This window comes from Canis lupus, chromosome 6 (genome assembly GCF_048164855.1).
Source record: "Canis lupus baileyi chromosome 6, mCanLup2.hap1, whole genome shotgun sequence".
Classification (NCBI taxonomy): Eukaryota; Metazoa; Chordata; class Mammalia; order Carnivora; family Canidae; genus Canis; species Canis lupus.
The window spans coordinates 54164562-54185213 of record NC_132843.1 but is presented as its reverse complement, the minus strand read 5'-3'; the positions used below and the strand labels follow the sequence as shown (position 1 = coordinate 54185213).

General features: G+C 38.9%; 1 protein-coding gene and 1 pseudogene across 9 annotated transcripts in view; both read left to right on the top strand.

The window, feature by feature from the left end:
• VAMP4 (vesicle associated membrane protein 4) overlaps nt 1–7166 on the top strand; it is a 30834-nt gene extending 23668 nt beyond the window's left edge. For 4 of the 9 annotated variants that reach the window (XM_072830605.1, XM_072830598.1, XM_072830600.1 and 1 more), the window contains 3 exons: nt 816–867; nt 1506–1697; nt 3097–5120. In XM_072830605.1, the coding sequence (XP_072686706.1) occupies nt 816–867; nt 1506–1697; nt 3097–3125 (273 nt within the window). In that variant the 3' untranslated portion in view covers nt 3126–5120. Of the gene's footprint in view, nt 1–815; nt 868–1124; nt 1223–1505; nt 1698–3096; nt 5121–5327 lie in introns of those variants that run through there. The other 5 variants (XM_072830603.1, XM_072830604.1, XR_012033014.1 and 2 more) reach the window with 4 other exon arrangements.
• Nucleotides 7167–8759: 1593 nt separating this feature from the next.
• LOC140635662 (chromobox protein homolog 3 pseudogene) lies at nt 8760–10134 on the top strand (annotated as a pseudogene).
• Nucleotides 10135–20652: the final 10518 nt, after the last annotated feature.

The window sequence follows — 20652 nt, the reverse complement described above, 5'->3', positions numbered from 1 at the left end:
CATTTCATTAGCTACTTCTGGTTGCTATTTCTGATACTCATAATGTTGCATGTGTTTATAGTAGCTAAGTCTTTTTTTTAATTAATGAACCATCTTTAATCAGTTATCTGTGAAAATGATGAAAACAAGACTTTTATCAGGAAAATCAGACCAATTTATAATTTATGTACTTTAGGATTAAATGAGGAATGTGACAATTTTATAGAGATGTGATCTGAAAATATTGAGCAACAGACTAAGGATTAATCTTAAGGTTTCTCCTCCCAACTGTGAAACTGGCACACATAGGCCTCGTAGGCAAGTTATTTATTAAATGAGGTATCCACAAAGAATCTAAATTATATTCCTCAAAATGGAGACAAAATTGCCAAGAGGAGAGTAAGGAGAACAAAAACAGAATTCTCATATGCTTTGAGAATAAGTGCTATAAAAAATGCTGCCTTATATAGAGAGAATGAATTGTATTGAATACCTATATTATTCATCATATCCTGATACTTTTGAACAGAGTTGCTAAAATTTCATACTTTTCCTAGTCTCATTAGAAATAAGCAGGAGAAATCATAGACACAGTGTTCAGGCCAGTGAAGACTTTGTTACTGTTTACTGTACAGTACAGCCTTAAACAATAAAATCCAGGCAAGCAAAAAACAAAGATGAAAATAGTAAGTTCACATGAGAAAAAATTTGAAAAGCTTTCAAGGGATGAGCTTTTCATTGATGAGTTAGTATACTGTAATTAGTAGCACAACAGATAATCTTGACTTTATTAACAAGTCAAACATTAATACCTTATACTTTTTTGTGTGTTGTAGATAAAAGCCATCATGGCTTTGGTTGCTGTTATCCTTTTGCTAGTGATTATCAGTAAGTATTTACTGGATTAGTAATGTGTGGGGGGGTATCATTTGTTTTAGAGTTCATTTTAATTTCCCTTTTAACTTATTTTCAGTTGATCTAGTATGACTAATGCCAGGATTGAGTAATAACTTCTGACCTTAAGTCAGGACTTCTTAAACTACTAGTCTATAGATGTCTGAAAATGTTCTTAAATTGTATGAAAAAATCTGTGTGAATATGCATATGCACATTTTTATGGGAAGAGAGTCCATATCTTTAATCAGATTCTCAGAGAGCATTCCTGCCTACCCCTCACCCGCAAACCCAGGGCTGTCTGAGGCCAAACGGTGCCTGTACACCCATCTTCTATTATTAACTTCAGGTATGGAAGTTTGTCTTTCATAATACTGTGTTTGGAGGACAAGTCCAGATAAATTTTCTCCATATGATGGGTTTTGTTTTGTTGTTTGGGTTTAGATTTAAACTTGATTTTACTCATTAATGCCTAACTCATCTTTTTTTCTTAACATTATTAAAGTCAGATAATTTTTATTACCTCCTCTTCCCCAAGTCCCTTTATCTGTGTTTATAGGGATTTTATGAAGATTTGAAAAGTGCCTCATAAGAGCCATTTGAAAAACCCCATGGAATTACTCTCTTTTTAGACAGAAAAAGTTTGTCACAAAGAAGTAGTGTTGATCCTCATTGTGGATTTTGTGTGACTTCACCTAAAACACTGATGTATAAACTAGAAATCAGTCCTGGAGATGCTTCCCTCGTCATTGGCAGCTGTGTTCAGAACAGTGAAAAATCTGCATCTCCTGGACATCAGTGGGCACATTCCCAGCTGACGTCTGGTGAGACTGTGCTCTGCCTTTCTAGTTTCAGCTCTCATACACAAGTCTTTCTAAGTCTGTTTAGTACTGCATCTCTCACAGTTTTGTGCATTTTGTTGGTGATTTCAGTATTTAAAATGGCCCCCAAGCCTCATGTTGAATTGCTGTCTAGTGTTGCTCTAAGCTCTAGAAGGCTGTGGTGGGCCTTACGGAAAATACATACGCTAGATAAACTTCATTTAGGCATAAGTTACAGTGCTGTTAGCCCTGAGTTCAATGTTAGTGAATCAACAACATCTATCAGAAGGTTATCTTTTTTTTTTTTTTTTAGATTTTCTTTATTTATTCATGAGAGAGACACAGAGACATAGGCAGAGGGAGAAGCAGGCTCCCTACAGGGAGCCCGATGTGAGACTTGATCCCAGAACTCCAGGATCATGCCCTGAGCTGAAGGCAGATACTCAACCGCTGAGCCACCCAGGCATCCCTCAAAAGGCTATCTTTGAACAGAAATGCAAGATTATATATTGATTGGTGAACAAAAATATAGCCAAAGGCTTGCAGGAATCTAACCCTGTATTTTCCCTAGGAATGAGGGTTCATTATTTATTAATTCAGTGTTTGTAGTTACTTTATAGAACATAACTACTATAGATACCAGAATCAACCATATATTTATGGTGGAAAATGTGGAATAAAGCATAAAGAAGAAAATAAAATTCACCTGTAATCCTACTACACAGGGATAGCTACTGTTAATATAAGTATTCTGTATTTCAAATATTTTCCTGATTGATCATGTTTTTCAAAAGCTAATGTTATATACATACATACTTAATAACCTGGGAAAATGTGTAATATTTTAAAAATATTGTAGTAGCTGTATGCTATGGTAATACCATAACCTATTTTGATCAAAATCCCAATGTTAGTGGCGCCTGGCTGGCTCAGTCAGTAGAGCATGCCACTCTTGGTCTTGGACGTTGCAAGTTCGAGCCCCATGTTGGGTGTGGAGATTACTTAAAAATAAAAATCTTTAAAGAGAAAATGCTAATTATAGACATTTAGTTTGTTTTATGATATTTTTGCTTATGCTATTCCTATTTGTTATCTTTCATCTCAGATAAAAAGTTCCTTCCTGGGGTTCCTGGGATGGCTCAATTGTTGAGCATCCGATTCTTGATGGTTCCAGGCTCTGTGCTCAGCAGGGAGTCTCCTTGAGATTCTCTCTCTCCCTCTTCCCCTTCCCACATGAACATCGTGCATGCTCTCGCTCTAAAAAAAATAAATCTTTTTTAAAAAAGTTCCTTCCTTATTACCTCTTTCCAAAAGTGGACACAGCTATGTTTAAGAATATTGTTTTTAACATACCATCTGAATCTGATTTTGATATGTTCCTCTGCATTTTTTTCTCTTACAGTTCTTACAGTCTTGAAATACCGCGCTTGATTTGGTGACAGAGATCTTCATTACACAGAATCTGGGACAACAATAATAAAAGATTGCTGCATAATTTAAATGAAACCTATGTATATAACTTTCAAAACTTCTTTTTCAAGAAACGAAGAGGCAAGTATCACTTCAAATTGGAGCATTGTGAATGTCTAGTTATCTTCTTCCTTTCTCACAAAGTGTGTTTTTAAAAATTATGTTTAAGGCAGATAACCAGCCTCTGTTTTGCCATATTCCAAGGATCTAATTTGAAACTAGATACTTGCCAGTTCATTATTTGTATATGTAGTTAAACAGTGACCACAATATTTCATACTATTATTATAAGGACTTACATTATTGCATCAACATGGGGATCAGACTGGGAGTCCAGAAGCCTGTGTAGAGTACCAAAACATGCTAAAAACCATGCATAGCCATTCCATTAATATTTGCAAGATTCTTCTCACATTACAGCTACTTTGCAAGCAATTTCCACATGTTTATGGGTGTAACAAAAGCTAAATGTTGTAAATGTTCCTGCCTTCAGCTATAACTAAAACATTCCAGTAAACCTATTTTTGACTGTATAAGGGAATGTGTAGTAATTTTTTGGCATATGGATTATGGAAATGGAAAAATCTAAACAATATGAAAAGCATAGTGTGGTACCATAAAACTGGAGATAATAAAATTATTGGAGAACATTACTGGAGTGTTTGAAAATAAACAGCATGGTCCAGTCTATTTCCAGTTAGCTTCCAATAAGAAGGGACCTAATGTGAGTAAATGAAATCCACAGGTAACTTATCCTCTAATTTTATTTTGATACCTTCCCTCTTTAGCTTCAACTATCCCTCTCCCAGAAGTGCTAAAAGTAGCAAAATCATCTGTTTGGAATTTGCTATTTTTGTATTCCCTGATCATCCCTGAGAGGTGCATGTTGTACAATCAGGTGTCAAATTAGCCAACAGTAATGAGTATAAAAAGTCAGGAGATAATCATCCATCAGTCAGTAACCAAATAGCTAGAGTGGCCATTAACCTAAGTCTATTTTTACAGCAATAAAATATATTGTTAACTTTAAAATGTGCCAACCTCCTTGTGTTGTTTAAACAAGTCAAAGCAAAAATACATAGTGCTCAAATGTCTTCAAGGAAGAAGCTTTATAATAAAATTGGAGGTCCTGCAGAAACTTGTGCACATGAATATGTTGACTATATATACATATATAACTGAAATTGAAATAGGTTAAATAGAAGAACCAGTATTTAAATAGGAAAGAAATATGGTCCTGTATAGTTTGCTTTCTTTGGTTATTTTAATTCAGAACATATGAAACATAGAATCCATTTTTTTTTAAGTCTATAGGATTAGTACTAAGAAGCAGAACTGTTATGTTTAAATGGAAAGAAATAGGAAGGGATAAAGCATATTAGGATATACTCAAGATACCTGCAAGTTACGAAGATCTAAATCACTAAATTTTATAGTCTGATAACATTTAAAAAAAGACAAAGGTCTTACATACTATGGGGTATCATCACTGGTCTTGCTACTCTTTGTAAATGTCAATTAATGTAAATAACATAATAAATACTAAATCCTTTGACAAAGTAAGATGCCCATGAGAATGAGTATTTTTAGAATTTCAGTAGCTAATATAGTTCAGGAATGGAAAGGTTTTAACATAATGAACAGAATCAGTCCTAACATATGTATGTATGTCTCTTATTTGGGATTGGAACCAGATTCATCAGTGGTTAATTTTCCATTGGTTGGTGTGGAAATCTGGTTTCTCCATGATAGCAGTGAAGATTATTTCTCAAAAAGAATCCACATTTCTAGTGTTTCTTTTAATAAAGTATGCCACTCTTCAATATAAAAAATTAAATTATTTTTTAAAATTTTAACCATAAAAAATGAAATATTTATATGACAGTATCATATATATGTAATTCTCTTTGTATTTAAATATATGGCTGCCAAAGTGGTGGCGTGCATGTCACTGTGTTCTAGTTGTTGCTTGGTTCATTTTGTCTTTCTTGGTCCTCATTAATCCTGAGACCCTTAAAATGCCTGGTCTGTTTATGACTTTACTGTGGTAATCTTAGAGACATGAGCTTTCTTACATTCAAAAACAAAAGAAAAATAATGTTCCAATTGATGCCAGGCCCACTACCTTCCTTCCTTCCCTTAATCGTTCTTTTTCTCATTCAGCTCAGATCATCCTGCACTTGAAAAATGAAGTTTTACAACACTATCAAAACTATCATTATTTAACAGCAAAGAAGATCAACTGAAAAATTCAAGTAGCTTTGTAAATACTAGTTGGTACCCAGTGAAATCAGGTCACTATTTTTATAATGCCTGAAACCTACCCTTATAATTTATGTTTAATTACTAAAGCCTATAGCAATTTTGTGATTATAACACTAATTAACTCTTCCTGACTATACACCAGTATTACCAGTGGTCTTTCAGTTTCTCCATCCTGATAAAGCTCACTGAAAACTGCACTCCAATTTTATGAACTTGGGGATTCCTTGTTTAAGAGCAAGCTCAATATTGAACATGGAAAATTATCTAAAATGGAAGAAAATCATTAGTACACATCAAGTAGAGAAATACATTGTGTTAGCTCTCCTGCAGATCACTTAACCATACAATCACTCTGCATTAGAAAATTTCAGCATTTTTACAGCAAAAATTGACATCATTCAGTTCTGTACACAGCATATGGGTATCCTGAAAATGAAGTGATTATACTTGCACAGATTGAGGAAGAATAAAAAATGAAAATTTATCATTGTCAATACACTCTTCACCATGCTTGCCACCCACACTTACTATGTCCACATCTGTATGTATATACACTGACTAGGAAACAGCAAGAAATCGTTTTTTCATGTTGAGAAGGGATGCCATTAGAAGAGGTCTTTAGTTGTGCTGAGTATTACCAAGTCAAACTAACTGCTCTAATAGTCTGATTTTGTGTTTTCACACAAAAATGTGGTTGAAGTCCATTTTCTTTTTCTGTGAGTGCGGAGTAAGAGTATGAATCAGTCCAAAAGCATGCATACATTTGTTTTAGAATGCATTGTAGTGCGCATATTCACGCAGGGAATTATCACAGAGCAATGTAAAGGCACCGGGTCCTAAGGAGCTGGAAGATGCCTTACTTCTCAGTCTGTCCCCTGCTTTTTCCATGTTGTAGACAAACAGAACCATACGTCAGACAGATGTGGACCTTGCGCCATCTTTATAAGTTTGATTTGGGTCTTAACTCTGACTTTTTCTGAGAATCAAATAGAATAAGGGATGGGGATGTGAACTCTTTGAATCTCACTCCTGTTTTAAGAAACTGCCTGGGACAGGTCAGTAGGAATTGAAAGCATGATGGACTCAAAGTGGGAAAATGTAAGCTTATGAAAGCACAGATCTACCATATTTGTGCATCTCCATAGCACCCAGCATAATGCTGTGTGCCTGGCAGTTTCTAGATTAGTGAGCCTAAGAAACCACACAGACACCAGTGTGCTAATATGAGAGTCTGCTCCTATAATCCTCACCGCAGAGAGGACATGATCATATAATGTGGCCTTTGGACTTTACCAGAGGATAGTAGTGCTCTTTAACGATAATTGGGTCTAGAAAAATTCTGATTTTATAGTATTCCATCAGATTCTTTTCATTTGAAGAAGTCTTGAATAATGGATGATTGGATTGCAAGGTTACAAAGTAAATTGCATATTTCAGAGAGTTTAGTAAAACGTTTAAAATCAAAGAATAGGAAAATTCAGTCACTTGATTTTTATGCTTTGGGTATGTCATTGTTTGAAAGTCCACACTCTTCTACTTAACCATTTTGATAAGTGCCTTTGATGTATGGTGGAGATGAGCAAATGTAAATGTCGTGCGCCCTATTCTCTTGCTTCTCCGTTCTTCATAACTATTCTTACAGCGTTGCAGAATTCAGAACCTTGTGTTCATATCAGATATGTATTTGTAGCCCCTCCAAAATCAACCGTAAAATAAACTATTTCATAGAAAACAAAATTAAGCACTTTGGCTTATTCACTATGTGTTACTTGTTGCCTTACCTTCAGAGCATAGCTCACTTCAAATAACATCTAGATGATCACCCTGATTTAACAGGCCCCAGCTTTCCAGCAGTATACATGGAGGGATAAATCAGAGAAGGAAAAAGTATTCTATCACCAAAAGCCATGCCCAATGCACAACCCATTGATGGAATCAAGGAGGAATTTCTCAGTGTAAAATCACTGAATCTCAACAGTGGACAAAAACAAGTGGTGGAATACTCATACTTTATTTACCTCAGTCATGTCTACTTGAAGTAGGAAGGAGGACAAAGTTCTCTTAGACTTAGCTTAGCTATCCCCAGTCAGAAAATCTGACATAGCCATCAGCTGCTTGGCCCTGCTTTTAGAGACAAGCAGAGTGGGGTTCATGCTCTTCAGCCTCCCTCCACCTAACACCGAGTTCAGTCTTTTCAGTACTCCAGCACGGTGTGGCAGGGGGCTGACATTGGAGGCGCACGGTGCCCCGAGATACATAGTCTCCACAAGGAAAGTGCTCTAGTTTGGAATGGAAATGGGAATGGGAAGCGCCATGATAAGAACACTGTGAAGACAACAGTGCTGCATATAATCCAGTCGTTAAGTGAGAACCAGTCAGGAAGGTCAGATCATTCCTGGATCCATCAGTCTTGCTCCATGAATGCCTATTAAATGCTAGAAAACTACTGTGGAGCCAGCCTGCTTTTCAGCTGCAGTTATAGGAAGGATTCTAACTGGTCGCCACATGTACAATGAGCAGGACAAGGGCAGCGCACTTACCCTATGTATTGAGTAATGGGACTAGCCCTCATCTGAGGAGTCTTCAAGGATGTGCGTGGGGTCTGTGTAACAGGGAAAGACAGTGTCCTCTTGGATCCTCCCCAGCAACATGCAAATACGCTATTGTTTCTTCCTTCTTAATGACCGAAACCAACCCTTCCTCCACTCACCCTATCAGCTTCCACCATTATCTCTGCAAAGGTCTTTGGTAGAATTCGCCTATATTTGCTTCTGTAGTTCTCTTTCACTCGTTCTCTTAAACATATTAGCTGAGCCTCTGCTTCCACACTCCACCAGTCTCACTTTTGTCACAGTGCCACTACCTCTGCATCGCTAGATCTAGTAGTCCACTCTCAGCCCTCCTCGTCCCAGTGCGGCATCCTTTGATGCGGTTAATTGCTGTCTTCTTAATACACGTTTCCTGGACTTGGTGTCTTCCTACTTTCCTGGTTGCTCTTTGCCCCAACTTTTTTTTTTTTTTTTCCTTTTCAGGCATTTTCTTACAATGGTTGGTTTCAGAGGTAGAGGCCAGTGATTCATCAGTCTCATACCCAGTATTTTTTTTAATTTTTTTAATTTTTATTTATTTATGATAGTCACACAGATTGAGAGAGAGAGAGGCAGAGACACAGGCAGAGGGAGAAGCAGGCTCCATGCACTGGGAGCCCGATGAGGGATTTGATCCCGGTCTCCAGGATCACGCCCTGGGCCAAAGGCAGGCACCAAACCGCTGTGCCACCCAGGGATCCCATATACCCAGTATTAATTACATCCTGAGCCCTCCTTAATGCCCAGCATCCAGTTACCCCATCCCCCTACCCTATCCCCTCCAGTGACCCTCCGTTTGTTTCCTATGATTAAGAGTCTCTTATGGTTTGTCTCCCTCTCTGATTTCGTCTTATTTTTTCCTCCCTTCCCCTATGATCCTGTTGTTTCTTAAATTCCACATATGAGTGAGATCATATAGTAATTGTCTTTCATTTATTTTGCTCTGGGTCTGCTCTCCACATACAATCTCCCTGGAAATCTCACCTAATCTTACCTTTGAAATGGTATTTATGTGCTGACACCCCAAGTTTATGTCTCCCATTTAACTTTTGAATTCAGATTCATATCTAATACTCGACATCTTCATTATTACTCATTACAGATTTCGTATGTCCCAAACAGAATTCCAATTTGCTCCCACAGACCTACTCCATAAGCATTCCTTCCCATCTCAGGTGATGACAACTGAATCCTTCCAGTTTGCTTATGCCAAAAAACCAAAGTCATACTCCATTTCTCTCACAACCCATAACTAATGGGTCAGGAAATCCTTCTGGTTCTACCTTAAAATGCAGCATGAGGGGCACCTGGGTTGGGCTCCACGCTCAGTGGGGCATCTGCTTGGGATTCTTTCTCTCTCTGCCTCTGCCCCTCCTGCTGCTCTCTCGCTTGCTAGCTCTTTCTCTCCACCTCCCTCCTCCCTAAAATAAATATAAATAAATCTTTTTAAAAAAATTCAGCTCCCTCCCCTCCGGGGACCACCAGGTGCCACGCCGTGAACGTAATAGCTCTTCAAGTCTGCAATAAAAAATGGCCTCCAATAAAACTACACTGCAAAAGGGAAAGAAACAGAATGGAAAGAGTAAAAAAGGAGGAGAGGCGGAGCCTGAAGAATTTATGGTGGAAAAAGTACTGGACTGCCGTGTAGTGAATGGGAAGGTGGAGTATTTATTTCCTGAAGTGGAAGGGACTTAAGATGCTGACAATACTTGAGAACCTGAAGAAAATTTAGATTGTCCAGAGTTAATTGAAGCATTCCTTAATTCTCAAAAAGCTGGTAAAGAAAAAGATGGTACAAAAAGAAAATCTTTAGCTGACAGCGAATCTGATGATAGCAAATCAAAGAAGAAAAGAGGTGCTGCTGATAAACCAAGAGGCTTTGCCAGAGGTCTTGATCCTGAATGAATAATTGGTGCCACAGACAGCAGTGGAGAATTAATGTTTCTCATGAAATGGAAAGATTCAGATGAGGCAGACTTGGTGCTGGCAAAAGAGGCAAATATGAAGTGTCCTCAAATTGTAATTGCATTTTATGAAGAGAGACTAACTTGGCATTCTTGTCCAGAAGATGAAGCTCAATAATTGTTTGCATTGCTTTTTATATATTTATATATATAAAATATATTTATATTAATATATAATAAACATTAATATATATTAAATATATTTATATATATAAATCTGGGTCTTTGTTTTTTGGTTTATTAGTGTGAAGAAATAACATTCTAATGAAAATCAAGTTTGATATGTTTGTTTCGAAGTAGTATTGGGGGAGTTGTTGGGGTTTTTTGCATCTATAGCACTGGTTTACTTTGAACAAATAAAAGCTTTCTGTAGTTGTTTCCTTTATCAGAAAAGAATATTTGAGACCATATTATCCCCCTGCATCAGAGAACACCTTTTCTAAATGTTGGGGGAAATCTTCATAGTTGTTACTCAGTCAAAATTTGTGTTTAACTCCTATATGCCTAAGGACCATTCTGGGTTTTTTGTTTATTTAGGGCTTTTTGTGTGTATATTTAAAAGTACATAAATAAGTGGTTTTCTTTTCTTTTTGTTATTTTTGAAACATTCACCAAAACAAAAACAGCATTTTATAACCATGGATAAGGCCATGTTTTTGGGATGCTATCATTTTCAGCAACTTAAGAAATAAATCACTTAAAGTTACATTGAAATTTTTCCTGAAGCCTTAACCTTTCAAATTTTGTAATTAATTGGACAATTTAAATATAATGTAGAGAGTTTAAATTGGACAATTTAAAAGCAGCCATATCAGAATTCATATCCCTAGTTACAGTCAAATAAATGCAAGTTTATTTGCAAGATCCCTGAAAGGAAAATTTTAATCACCACCAACAACCTCCCCACCCAAAGGGCAAAACTAGACAAGTTTTGGTGTACTTTAATTAGGTAAGCAAAACTTAGTTAAATGGATATTTAAAGGTTCCTTCTAGTGAACCATTCCTTTTCAAGAAGTTGAAAACCCTTGTGCTTTATTGACTAAAAGGTCATGTTTCATGGAGTGTCTAAGACTTTGTTGATGGAAACCTAATCATAACGAGGTGGTTAGAAATGTTCGCAATTTAGCACCTGCTGGAATAAATGGGTGGACAGACTTCTATAATCCAAATTCTTGACCTGCATGTTTTTTCTTCAACCCAACTCATTCCTAACATGTAGGCTCAATCTTCTCAGTATTTGAACTACTGGTTCAGCAGAAACCAGAGAAAACAATAACTTTAGTTATTGTAGTCAGAATGTTATCCAACTGTATATTGTTTACTTTATTGTAAATACTGGCAAACAGTGGTCAATAGTTTTATATTCAAAAAAATAAATAAACATAATAAATAATTTTAAAAAATACAGCAAGACTCTGGCCAGTTCTCAGGCATCTGCTGTGACCACCTAGTCCTTTGCTTTATCATCATCCGTCACCCGCAATACTACAACCACTTTCCAACTGGTCTTTGTGCTTCTCCCATTTCTGCTCCCCACAGCTTATCTCCACAGAACATGGACAGGATTCTTTCAAAGTGTAATCAGATCATGTCTTTGCTCAAAACTCTCTAGTGGCATTCCATCTTCTTTAGAACACTTTTGGTGGCCTACAAGTTCTCTCATAATTGATCCCAAGTTCCTTTTTGTCCTCTTTGCCTGTTCCCTGTTCTGTGGCCTCCTCACTCTTCCTCAAACACATCAGGCATGGTCCTGCCTCAGGATCTAGTGTCTACTGTGTCCCTGTCTGAAACATCCCACCTCAGAGACCTGTGTGAACGATTCCCAGGTTCTAAGTCCTTTTCAATGAAGTCCCCTCAAGTCACCATCCAATCTCCCTCTATTCTTCCAGAACAATGAACCCTGCCAACATTCTGCAGTCTATGATCTTTCTCCATCCATCCAAATGTAAGTGTCATGAGGAGAGAGGGTTTTGGTCTCGTCTGTTCGCCGATGTATTACATACTCCTCACTATGATTGCAGGTATCACACTGAGTGCTCAAATAGTTGTTGAATGGATGAGTTGACGACTATCCTGAAGAGTCAGAGCAAGACCATGATTTTGAAAATGATGTACTACAGGAACTAAATGAATGTTTAGAGTACCTTAGCACCCATGAGAGGATGTAAGATATGACCTCCATAATTTAGAAAGTCAGAAAGAGGGAAAAGGTGAGATGAAACAATTAAAGGAGTTGTAAAGACAGATCAGCTAGAAGGGGAGCAAGTTTCAATAAGCAAGGATTGCCAAGAAACAAATTACAATGCCAATACTAAGTCCTTTACTGAAGCAATAAATAGAATTGACTAAAGAATATGAGAGATATGGAAGAGAGACTTGAGAAGACAACACAGAACACAGGTGAAAAAGACCAAAAATGAAAATGGTGACAGCTCTCAGAGATGACAGCAATCACTAAGAATGGGACAGTGTTCCTGTGGAGGAAACCTGAAAGAGTAGACCCAGAACCATCATCTAATCAATCCAGCAAACTTAAACTTTGTCCTGTGGGACAAAAGTTTTGTCATATATAAGAAAAGACCCATCAAGATACATTGTGGCAGACTATGTAAGTCATCAGATTAAAGAAAATCCTGTAACTATCCAAGCAGAAACATGTGCTACCTACAAGGAACCAAAAAGTAGGCTTGCCTCGGTATTCCCAAACACAAAGTTTTAGAATACCAGAACAGCATCTGTGGAGTTGAGAGGAGGGAACTGTGACACAAGAATTTTAAACCCAGGTGGTTATCACTGATGTGTGAAAACCACACACACAATATTAGGAACATGAGGGCCCAGAAAATAGAATATCCTTGTCTCTTAAAAAAAAAAATTACTGGAACACCTACATGGTGAAGACAGGTAAGACAAATCAAAATTAAGAGTTTAGGGGGATCCCTGGGTGGCTCAGGGATCATCTTGAAACCCAATGTTTCAAGACGGTACAATTCTATATTGTGATATATGCTTCAGGGGCCACACACACACACACCCTTGGATCAGCCAAGACGAGACTTTACCCAAGGCTACGTATTTGCTTGGCCATCTCTTCCTTCTTTATCCTGCATCACTTAGTCCCTTGGAGGTTTTCTCCTAAAAAGCACTTCCTTGACAAAGCAAATGGACCCAATTCCCTAGGTCCAGCTATTTCTAAGCAACCCCCCGAAGATGGGTGGTACTAGGAGTGATCCTAAAAAACAGAGCTGAAGGATAAGATCCTGGAATTAGATCACCCATGGATAAGAGGGCAATATAGATCTAATCGCTGGAGGTAGCAATATTGACAGTCCCTGGCATGCGGTGGCAGTACAATTGCTGAAATTTTCACCTCTTGTGAAGTGGGCAGGAAACATGTAAAAGGGAATGCGTAAGTTTATGCAATGTCTCTGGCATTTGAGAGCAACAGGAGACAGAGTAATTAGGAGGACTGTGGAATGGAATGCCTACTGCTGAACAGCATCCATAGCTTTGAAAAAGGAAAAACGACAGGTAGAGGGCAACCAAGTATGAATTTAAAGCAAAACGTGAGAATTAGAGAGTCTCCTTGGAAGTAGAGAGACCCTCATTTCCTGAAGCTAACAAGCAGCAGAAAGAGCTGAAGACCAGGCCCAGGACTTAGCCAGAAGAATGGCAGCACTTCAAAGAAGGATGACTTAGCCTTAGGAAGCCTCCTATACAAAGTCAGGGTCCTGCTGGCAGAGGAATAGGACCTAGAGATCTGGGATGGGGTATCTGCATAGATGCATCTGAGACTGGAGTCCTCAGACCCCCAGAACTCTCTGCGCCCGCAGAAGCAGCCTGATTACCTGTGTTGAAAGATAAAGTTACCTTTTCACCTTCACTACTGCTGACTTGAAAGTGACGCCGTAGCCTTAAACAAGACACGTGCATTACAAGACAATCCTAGCTCATCTTGGGATCTGCCTCCTCCCTGACCGGCCAATCAAGGCTCAGAGGGAGATTTTAGTGGCACTGGGGATGTACGATAGAGCTGAAGCTGAAATCCAAAGTGAAACCAATCACCAGATCCTTTACCTCAAGCCCCAGCACCTTGCACTAGGTGGTTCTCCTTTGCAAATAAGTCTCTAAAATGACCACTAAGTCTATTTACTCCATTCCTTTAGTCAAGAGAGATGGGCAACAGGTGATCAATACCTCCTTGCAAAGAAGTATCATAGGCTCAGACTATTTAAAGTCACTAAGCTGCTTCTTTCCCCATCAGTGGAGCTGGTTACGTGACTTCCAGAATCCAATGCAAAATGAAAATGTTGAGCAGCTTGTTCAAGAACAGGGAGAAAATGACATTAAAGTATTGACATATAAAGCTTTTGTCTTTAAAAATATTTGTATCAGTTATAAAGCATAATTGGGTCAGCATCAATAACCGTGGGGGAGATGCAAATCAAAACCACGATGAGATCCTACCTTACACCCAGTAGGAAGGTGACTAGAAAAGACAGGAAACAAGTGCTGGCGAGGATGTGGAGAAATCGCAACCCTTGTGCACCATTGGTGAGAATGCAAAATGCTGCAGCCGCTGTGCAAAACTGGAGTTTAAAAAATAAAACTATAATTGGATCCAGCAATTCCACTTCTGGATATATACCCCAAAGAATTGAAGCCAGGGACTTGAACCGATATTTGCACACCTCTGTCCATAGCAGCAGCATTCATAGCCTTGTTGTCAAGAGGTAGCAGCAACCCGAGTGCCCATTGGCAGATGAATGAACATGCAGAATAGGGTATATACATACAAAATGCTGGCATACTGTTCAGCCTTATAAAGGAAAGAAATCTGATCATTTGTGACTATATGGCTGAACCTTGGGGACATTATGTTAAGTGAAATGAGCCAGTCACAACAGCACAGCTACTGTGTGACTTTGTTTACATGAAGTACCTAGAGTAGTAACATTTACAGAGACAGAAAGTAGAGTGGAGGTTGCCAGGGACTGGAAGGAGGAGAGAATGGGAGTATTGCTTAATAGGTACAGAATTTCGGGGTCTTTAAAAAGAATTTATTTATTTGTGAGAGACAGAGAGAGGCAGAGACATAGGCAGAGGGAGAAGCAGGCACAGGGAGCCCGATGCAGGACTTGAATCCCAGACTGGGATCACGCCCTGAGCTACCCAGGTGTCCCCAGAATTTTGGTTTTACAAGACAAAAAGAATTCTGCAGATAGAAAGTGGTAGTGGTTGCATAACACCATGAATGTACTTAATGCCACCTACTCTATTGCCAGGCCTCCTCTTTCTCATTTCTCCACTCACCTTTCTCTGTGGCTCAAGGATGAGGAGTGGTGATTACTATCATAAACGTCAAGGCAAAAGGAAATTACTACCATATTTCCACCCCACTCCTCTGAAATCCCTTCTCATTTGTAACTGGCCATCTATCCCATACAATTGGCAAATCTGTCCGCTGACTATTCCATCCACCTTGGCATGACATGCAAGCTCAACGAAATTTTAAGTAAACTCTATGCCCAACATGTCACTCGAACTCACAACCCAGAAATCAAGAGTCGTATGCTTCACTGACTGAGCCAGCCAGGTGCCCCTTGATGAAATTTTTTGAATGGAATTCAGTCACTAGCTAAAAGCATTGAAAGTACTAGCCTGAGCCAGGTCATATTCAAAATATCTTGAAATATTTGAGAATCCTGGGCCCAGGATTGGGGGGGGGGGTCCCCTCTGGAGGCTCATGGCTGTGGCTATTTGCCAAAGAGAAGGAAATATGTAAGTTCAAATCAGTTATATTCACATCTATGCACGGGCTGATATTGGCCTGGCCTAGAGAGAGCAAGATCCTGCCCGTTGCCACCATGAGGGTCCCTCTTGCTCTCTGGGATTGGTGCAAAACTGACGTTAAATCACCTCTATTATTAGAACATTCTGAACAGTTGTACCTCAGTGCAGAAGGCTGATCCAAATAGAGCTCACTGCAACCTCTTGAACTCGGGCTCCCTTCAGAGAAAGAGAAATAACACAAGAGGTGTGAGCAGGAAACTTGCCATCCACCATCTCTCAGGAGCTGCAGGTCTGCATGTGTTGAGCTGTAAGCACCCAGGCTCATGCAGAGAGGCTGCAGGTGTGGCAGAGAGAGCCTGGGGCCGGTGGGAAAAAAGCTGTGCTCACAAGGTAGCACGAGTTATCCTAGACTCACTCACCTACCTAGCTCAACTCACCTGCTTGCATCTTCCGTGTCTCCTATCCTCTCTTTAAGCGCACAGGACAATATTGGCCACAGGAGATCCTGGCTCGTATTCAATGCAATTAATAAAGTGCCCACAATTAGCATGTATTGAGAGCCTTACATCCAATTAGTATTTTTTGAATCTGTATGCAAAATGGGTGGTGGAATTTGAGAAACCTAAATGTATTATGAGGAAGTTTAAAGCTTCACTGAATCAGTGAATAATATAACAACATAACATCTACTTTCTCTCATCTGCCCTGGAAATCCTCCTTGTCTGAGGTTATGCATTTTGTCACAAAGCCAGGTCAATATGAATTGGACCAGAAAATGCCCTTTGTAAAGGAATTAAGTCTTTGAGATCATTGTAGCAAGGAAAACTACTATTTTGATTAAAAAAAACAACAAATCCTTTGCGTCCCACCTGACCTCACCCCTCTCCAGCTGCCAGCTTTCCTGTTCACAGGCTCTGACCCAGTGCGAGCTGATGGCAGCCGATTCCAGCCATTTCTAAGCACAGAAAGCATAGCATGTGCTCTGCCTTCACCGTCTTCTCTCTCTCCCCCTTCCTTCCTGTCTGTTGTCTTTAGAGCCACCATCATCACGAATATGTGAAGTACCCAACGGTACTTGACATGCTTCAACTTAACACCAGTTACCTTTGTCACACTTTGTTGTTGAGGATATCAATTAAACAAATAAGCTTACTTTTTTTCTGCTTTAATTAGAAGATGAATCTTTTTTTTTTTTTTTTAAGATTTTATTATTTATTTAACAAGGAGAGGGAGAGGGAGAGAAGCCAACTCCCCGGCAAACAGGGAGCCTGACACAGGGCTCCATCCCAGGACCCTTGGGATCATGACCTAAGCCAAAGGCAGATGTTTTTAACCGACTGAGCCACCCAGGAGCCCCTAGAAGATGAATCTTAAGTGGTTTATCATAACACTGTTAAAATAAACCAGGGGCGGTGGCTCAGTTGGTTAAGCGTCAGATACTTGACCTGAGGTCTTGCTCAGGTCTTGAACTCAGTGTTATGGGTTCAAGACCTGTGTTAAAAATAAATAAAATAAACCAGTGCCTCACAAGTGGGAGTAATTTGGGGTGACTCCCCTCCCCAGACACTTGTCAATATCTGGACACATTTTTTATTTGTCATAGGTTCGGGGCTGCTGTTGGTATCTAGTTGGGAAAGGTCAGGGATGCTGTTAAACGTTCTAAAATACACAAAACAGCCCCCCACTTCAAAGAACTATCTGGGTCAAAATGTCAAGAGTGCTGAGGTTGATAAATCCTGAGATAAGTTAATCTTTTATGGGGTTTGGAAACCATGCACCACTAAGGTAAACTCAGGTTACCATTGACTCTCTTACATCAAATTATACAATTTTTTAAAAATCATTGATTTCCACACCTTGCTGCAACATCAGAACTGTTTCAAAGCGTTTTAAAAATAAATTGAAGTATTTTATATTTCCATAAGATGAAGAGTAAAATGTACATCTTTTAGCATTATATAAAATACAATTTTCTTAGCAAGAAAATGTTACTAGCTAGCAGACAATGGGTTCTTTTTCTTTCTTTTTTTTTAAAGTAATCTCTACACCCAACATGGCACTTGAATGCATGACCCCGAGATCAAGAGTGGCATGCTCTACCGACTGAGCCAGCCACACACCCTGAACAATGGCTTCTTTCATAAGAAAACGGGAAAACTATCATCATTTTGCAACTTTTTCCCTTTAACCTTCAATTTTGCTGGCACGTACCAAACTCAACCCGTTTACATCTGTTTAGGTAAAACTCATTTCTCATCTGAACTTTTCTTCAGCTCAGGGGCTCCTTCGACATTATAAAGGTGGGTTTAAAAGAAAAGTTTTTAAATCCTCTATTTCAAACAGGTGTCAGCCAACAACAACAGCAAAGCCAACAATTCTGTTCCTTTTCTTTTATTTCTGGTGTTTAACTTCATATTCTTCCATCTAATTTATTCAGTGGATCATTTTTCTTATTCTGTATCTTAAGTAGCGTCAGTTTTTCCTGGCTTTCCTAAATAGCTTATGTTTTCCCCAAAAGTTTATATTATCCTTCTTTCCCCAAAAACCTTATGTTGTCTTCTAAAACTTGTCTCTATACACACAGCTGAAGTCCCACTCGTTGATGGCTTTCACTCTTGAACTTCCCTCAGTCAGCTCTGGGCTTAGCCAAGTTGGCTTCATATTTATTATATGTGCCTAAAATTGCCGGGAGAAGTACTAGTGCCAGGAACAAAATCCAAGCATTTGGAACCTCATCATGTCTTTGCAACGTCCATATTCCTTTTATTTAACAACTACTCCTCCTCTCCCTTCACCCTGATTTCCAAACTAAATCAGTTTTCAAGACCAGGCTCCTTCTAGAGCCACAAAGTCTTGTTTATCCTAAAAACTTGGCCATCAGGTTTCGAATTCTGAATGGTATGCCCTACTTAAGGGGGAAAGTTAGCAGAGAGAGAAAACAGCCTTCCCAGAAATATGCAGCCAAAATATTTACCAATCTACTTTTACAATTTGGAATGATTTTTCCCTTCCGCATTTTATTACGAGGAAGACTGGTTGCAGGCCATTGTTGCTTGATGACTTCCAACAGCAGCCTGGTCCTGCTTTTGTAAACAGGTTGTCTCCTCCTAAATAAAGGCTCTCATCCTCTACCTAGTCCTCATCCCCTGCTTGTGTCCATTCACCGGTAGCTTATATTATTTCTGAGAAGGAATTACGATCAGATACTTGTACTGTGTTCATCTGAAAGTACAAGTCAGCTCTAAAAGAGACCGGTGATTTCCTTCTTGGCATTCTGCTTGTGATTGTAGTTGATACTCCCAAGCAAACACTGGATACTTGTATTTGGCGATGGCCCTGCAATTGTAAACTTGCTCCAGATGTGACCGAAATAATCAGGATGATTTATGAACAAAAAAGAATAAGTATGAATATAATTTTCCCACTTTCCCTGTAACTATTTGGCTAAATAATAAATAAATATTTGGAATAGGACTTACAGAAATACATACGCCAACACAGGACTTAGGATCTTTTCTTTCATGAAACTCAAGCTTTAAATATCTCCACTTAACTATGGCTTTTCCTGTTCTCCCATAAAGATATTTTTAAACTTCTTCCACTTAGAGTTTGAATATCAACTGCCTAATCAGAGCTTCTGTGGGTCTTTATTACATCTGCCTTCATAGCAACTATAGTCTTCCTTCAATCATCTGGCTATTAATTCTAAGTCTATAATAAAAAACTCTTTGGTGGCAGGGGGGTCCCATTCTGACATTCCTTAAAGCCAGCTCCCTTCTGAAGAGTTTTCCAAAATGAATATATGAGAACAGAGAAACCTAAAGAACTTATAACCATGTAATAGTCTCTTTTCTATCAAGAACAAACTAAAAAGAGCCACATTTTAAAAGAACATATCAACTTTCTCCAAGCCCCTTAATTTTGGTCACATTTTCTACCTTTTTATGTCTCTGTGATGCAAGCTTGGAATGTCCTTCAATTTATCTTCCAGCTCATCAGCTTTCTATTCAATTTATATATTTAATTGCTGTTTGACCTATATATTTGAGATTTTAGTTTGACCATATTTATCATTTTTAGAAGCTATATCTCTTTTCCAATTCTGTCTATTTTCTGTGTGTGTGTGTGTGTCTTGCTATTTTCTTCGAATTTTATTTAGGTCCTCCTTTCAAGTCTTCAATTATTTTTATAAAGCCTGTATTATGTTCTTTGGTTTTACTCCCCCTGTGGGTGGTGGTACCTGCTGGTCCTCGCTGATGGTAGGTGGTTTCAGGGGTCAGCACAGCACACAACTCCAGAGGCTCTGATCTTATCACCACCCATGTGCAACTACGTGCAACTCACAACCCAAGTAGTCTTTGGTGGTGGGCCTAATGGGTTCTTCCTTGTTTCATAAATTGTCATTGGTAATTATCTTTAGTAGGGATATTTTTTTTTTCCTATGGGAACCCCATAGAAGTTGCTTTCTAATTTTACATAATTTCTGCCAAGCATTCCAAGAGGGATTGATTTCTTTTTTCTTAAGATTTTATTTATTTAGGGGCACCTGGGTGGCTCAGTGTTTGAGCATCTGCCTTTGGCTCAGGTCATGATCCCTGGGTCCTGGGATCGAGTCACACATCAGGGTCCCTGCAGGGAGCCACTTCTCCCTCTGCCTCTCTCTCTCTCTCTCTCTCATGAATAAATAAATAAATCTTTATAAATATTTTTTATTTATTTGAGAAAGAGAGAGAGCATGAGTGGGGCAGGGGCAGAGGGACAAGCAGACACCCCGCTGAGTTCAGCACCCAACTGGGGGCATGATCCCAGGACCCTGAGAGGAAATGAGATGCTTATCGACTGAGTCACCCAGATGCTTCTAAGCGGGACTGATTTTTA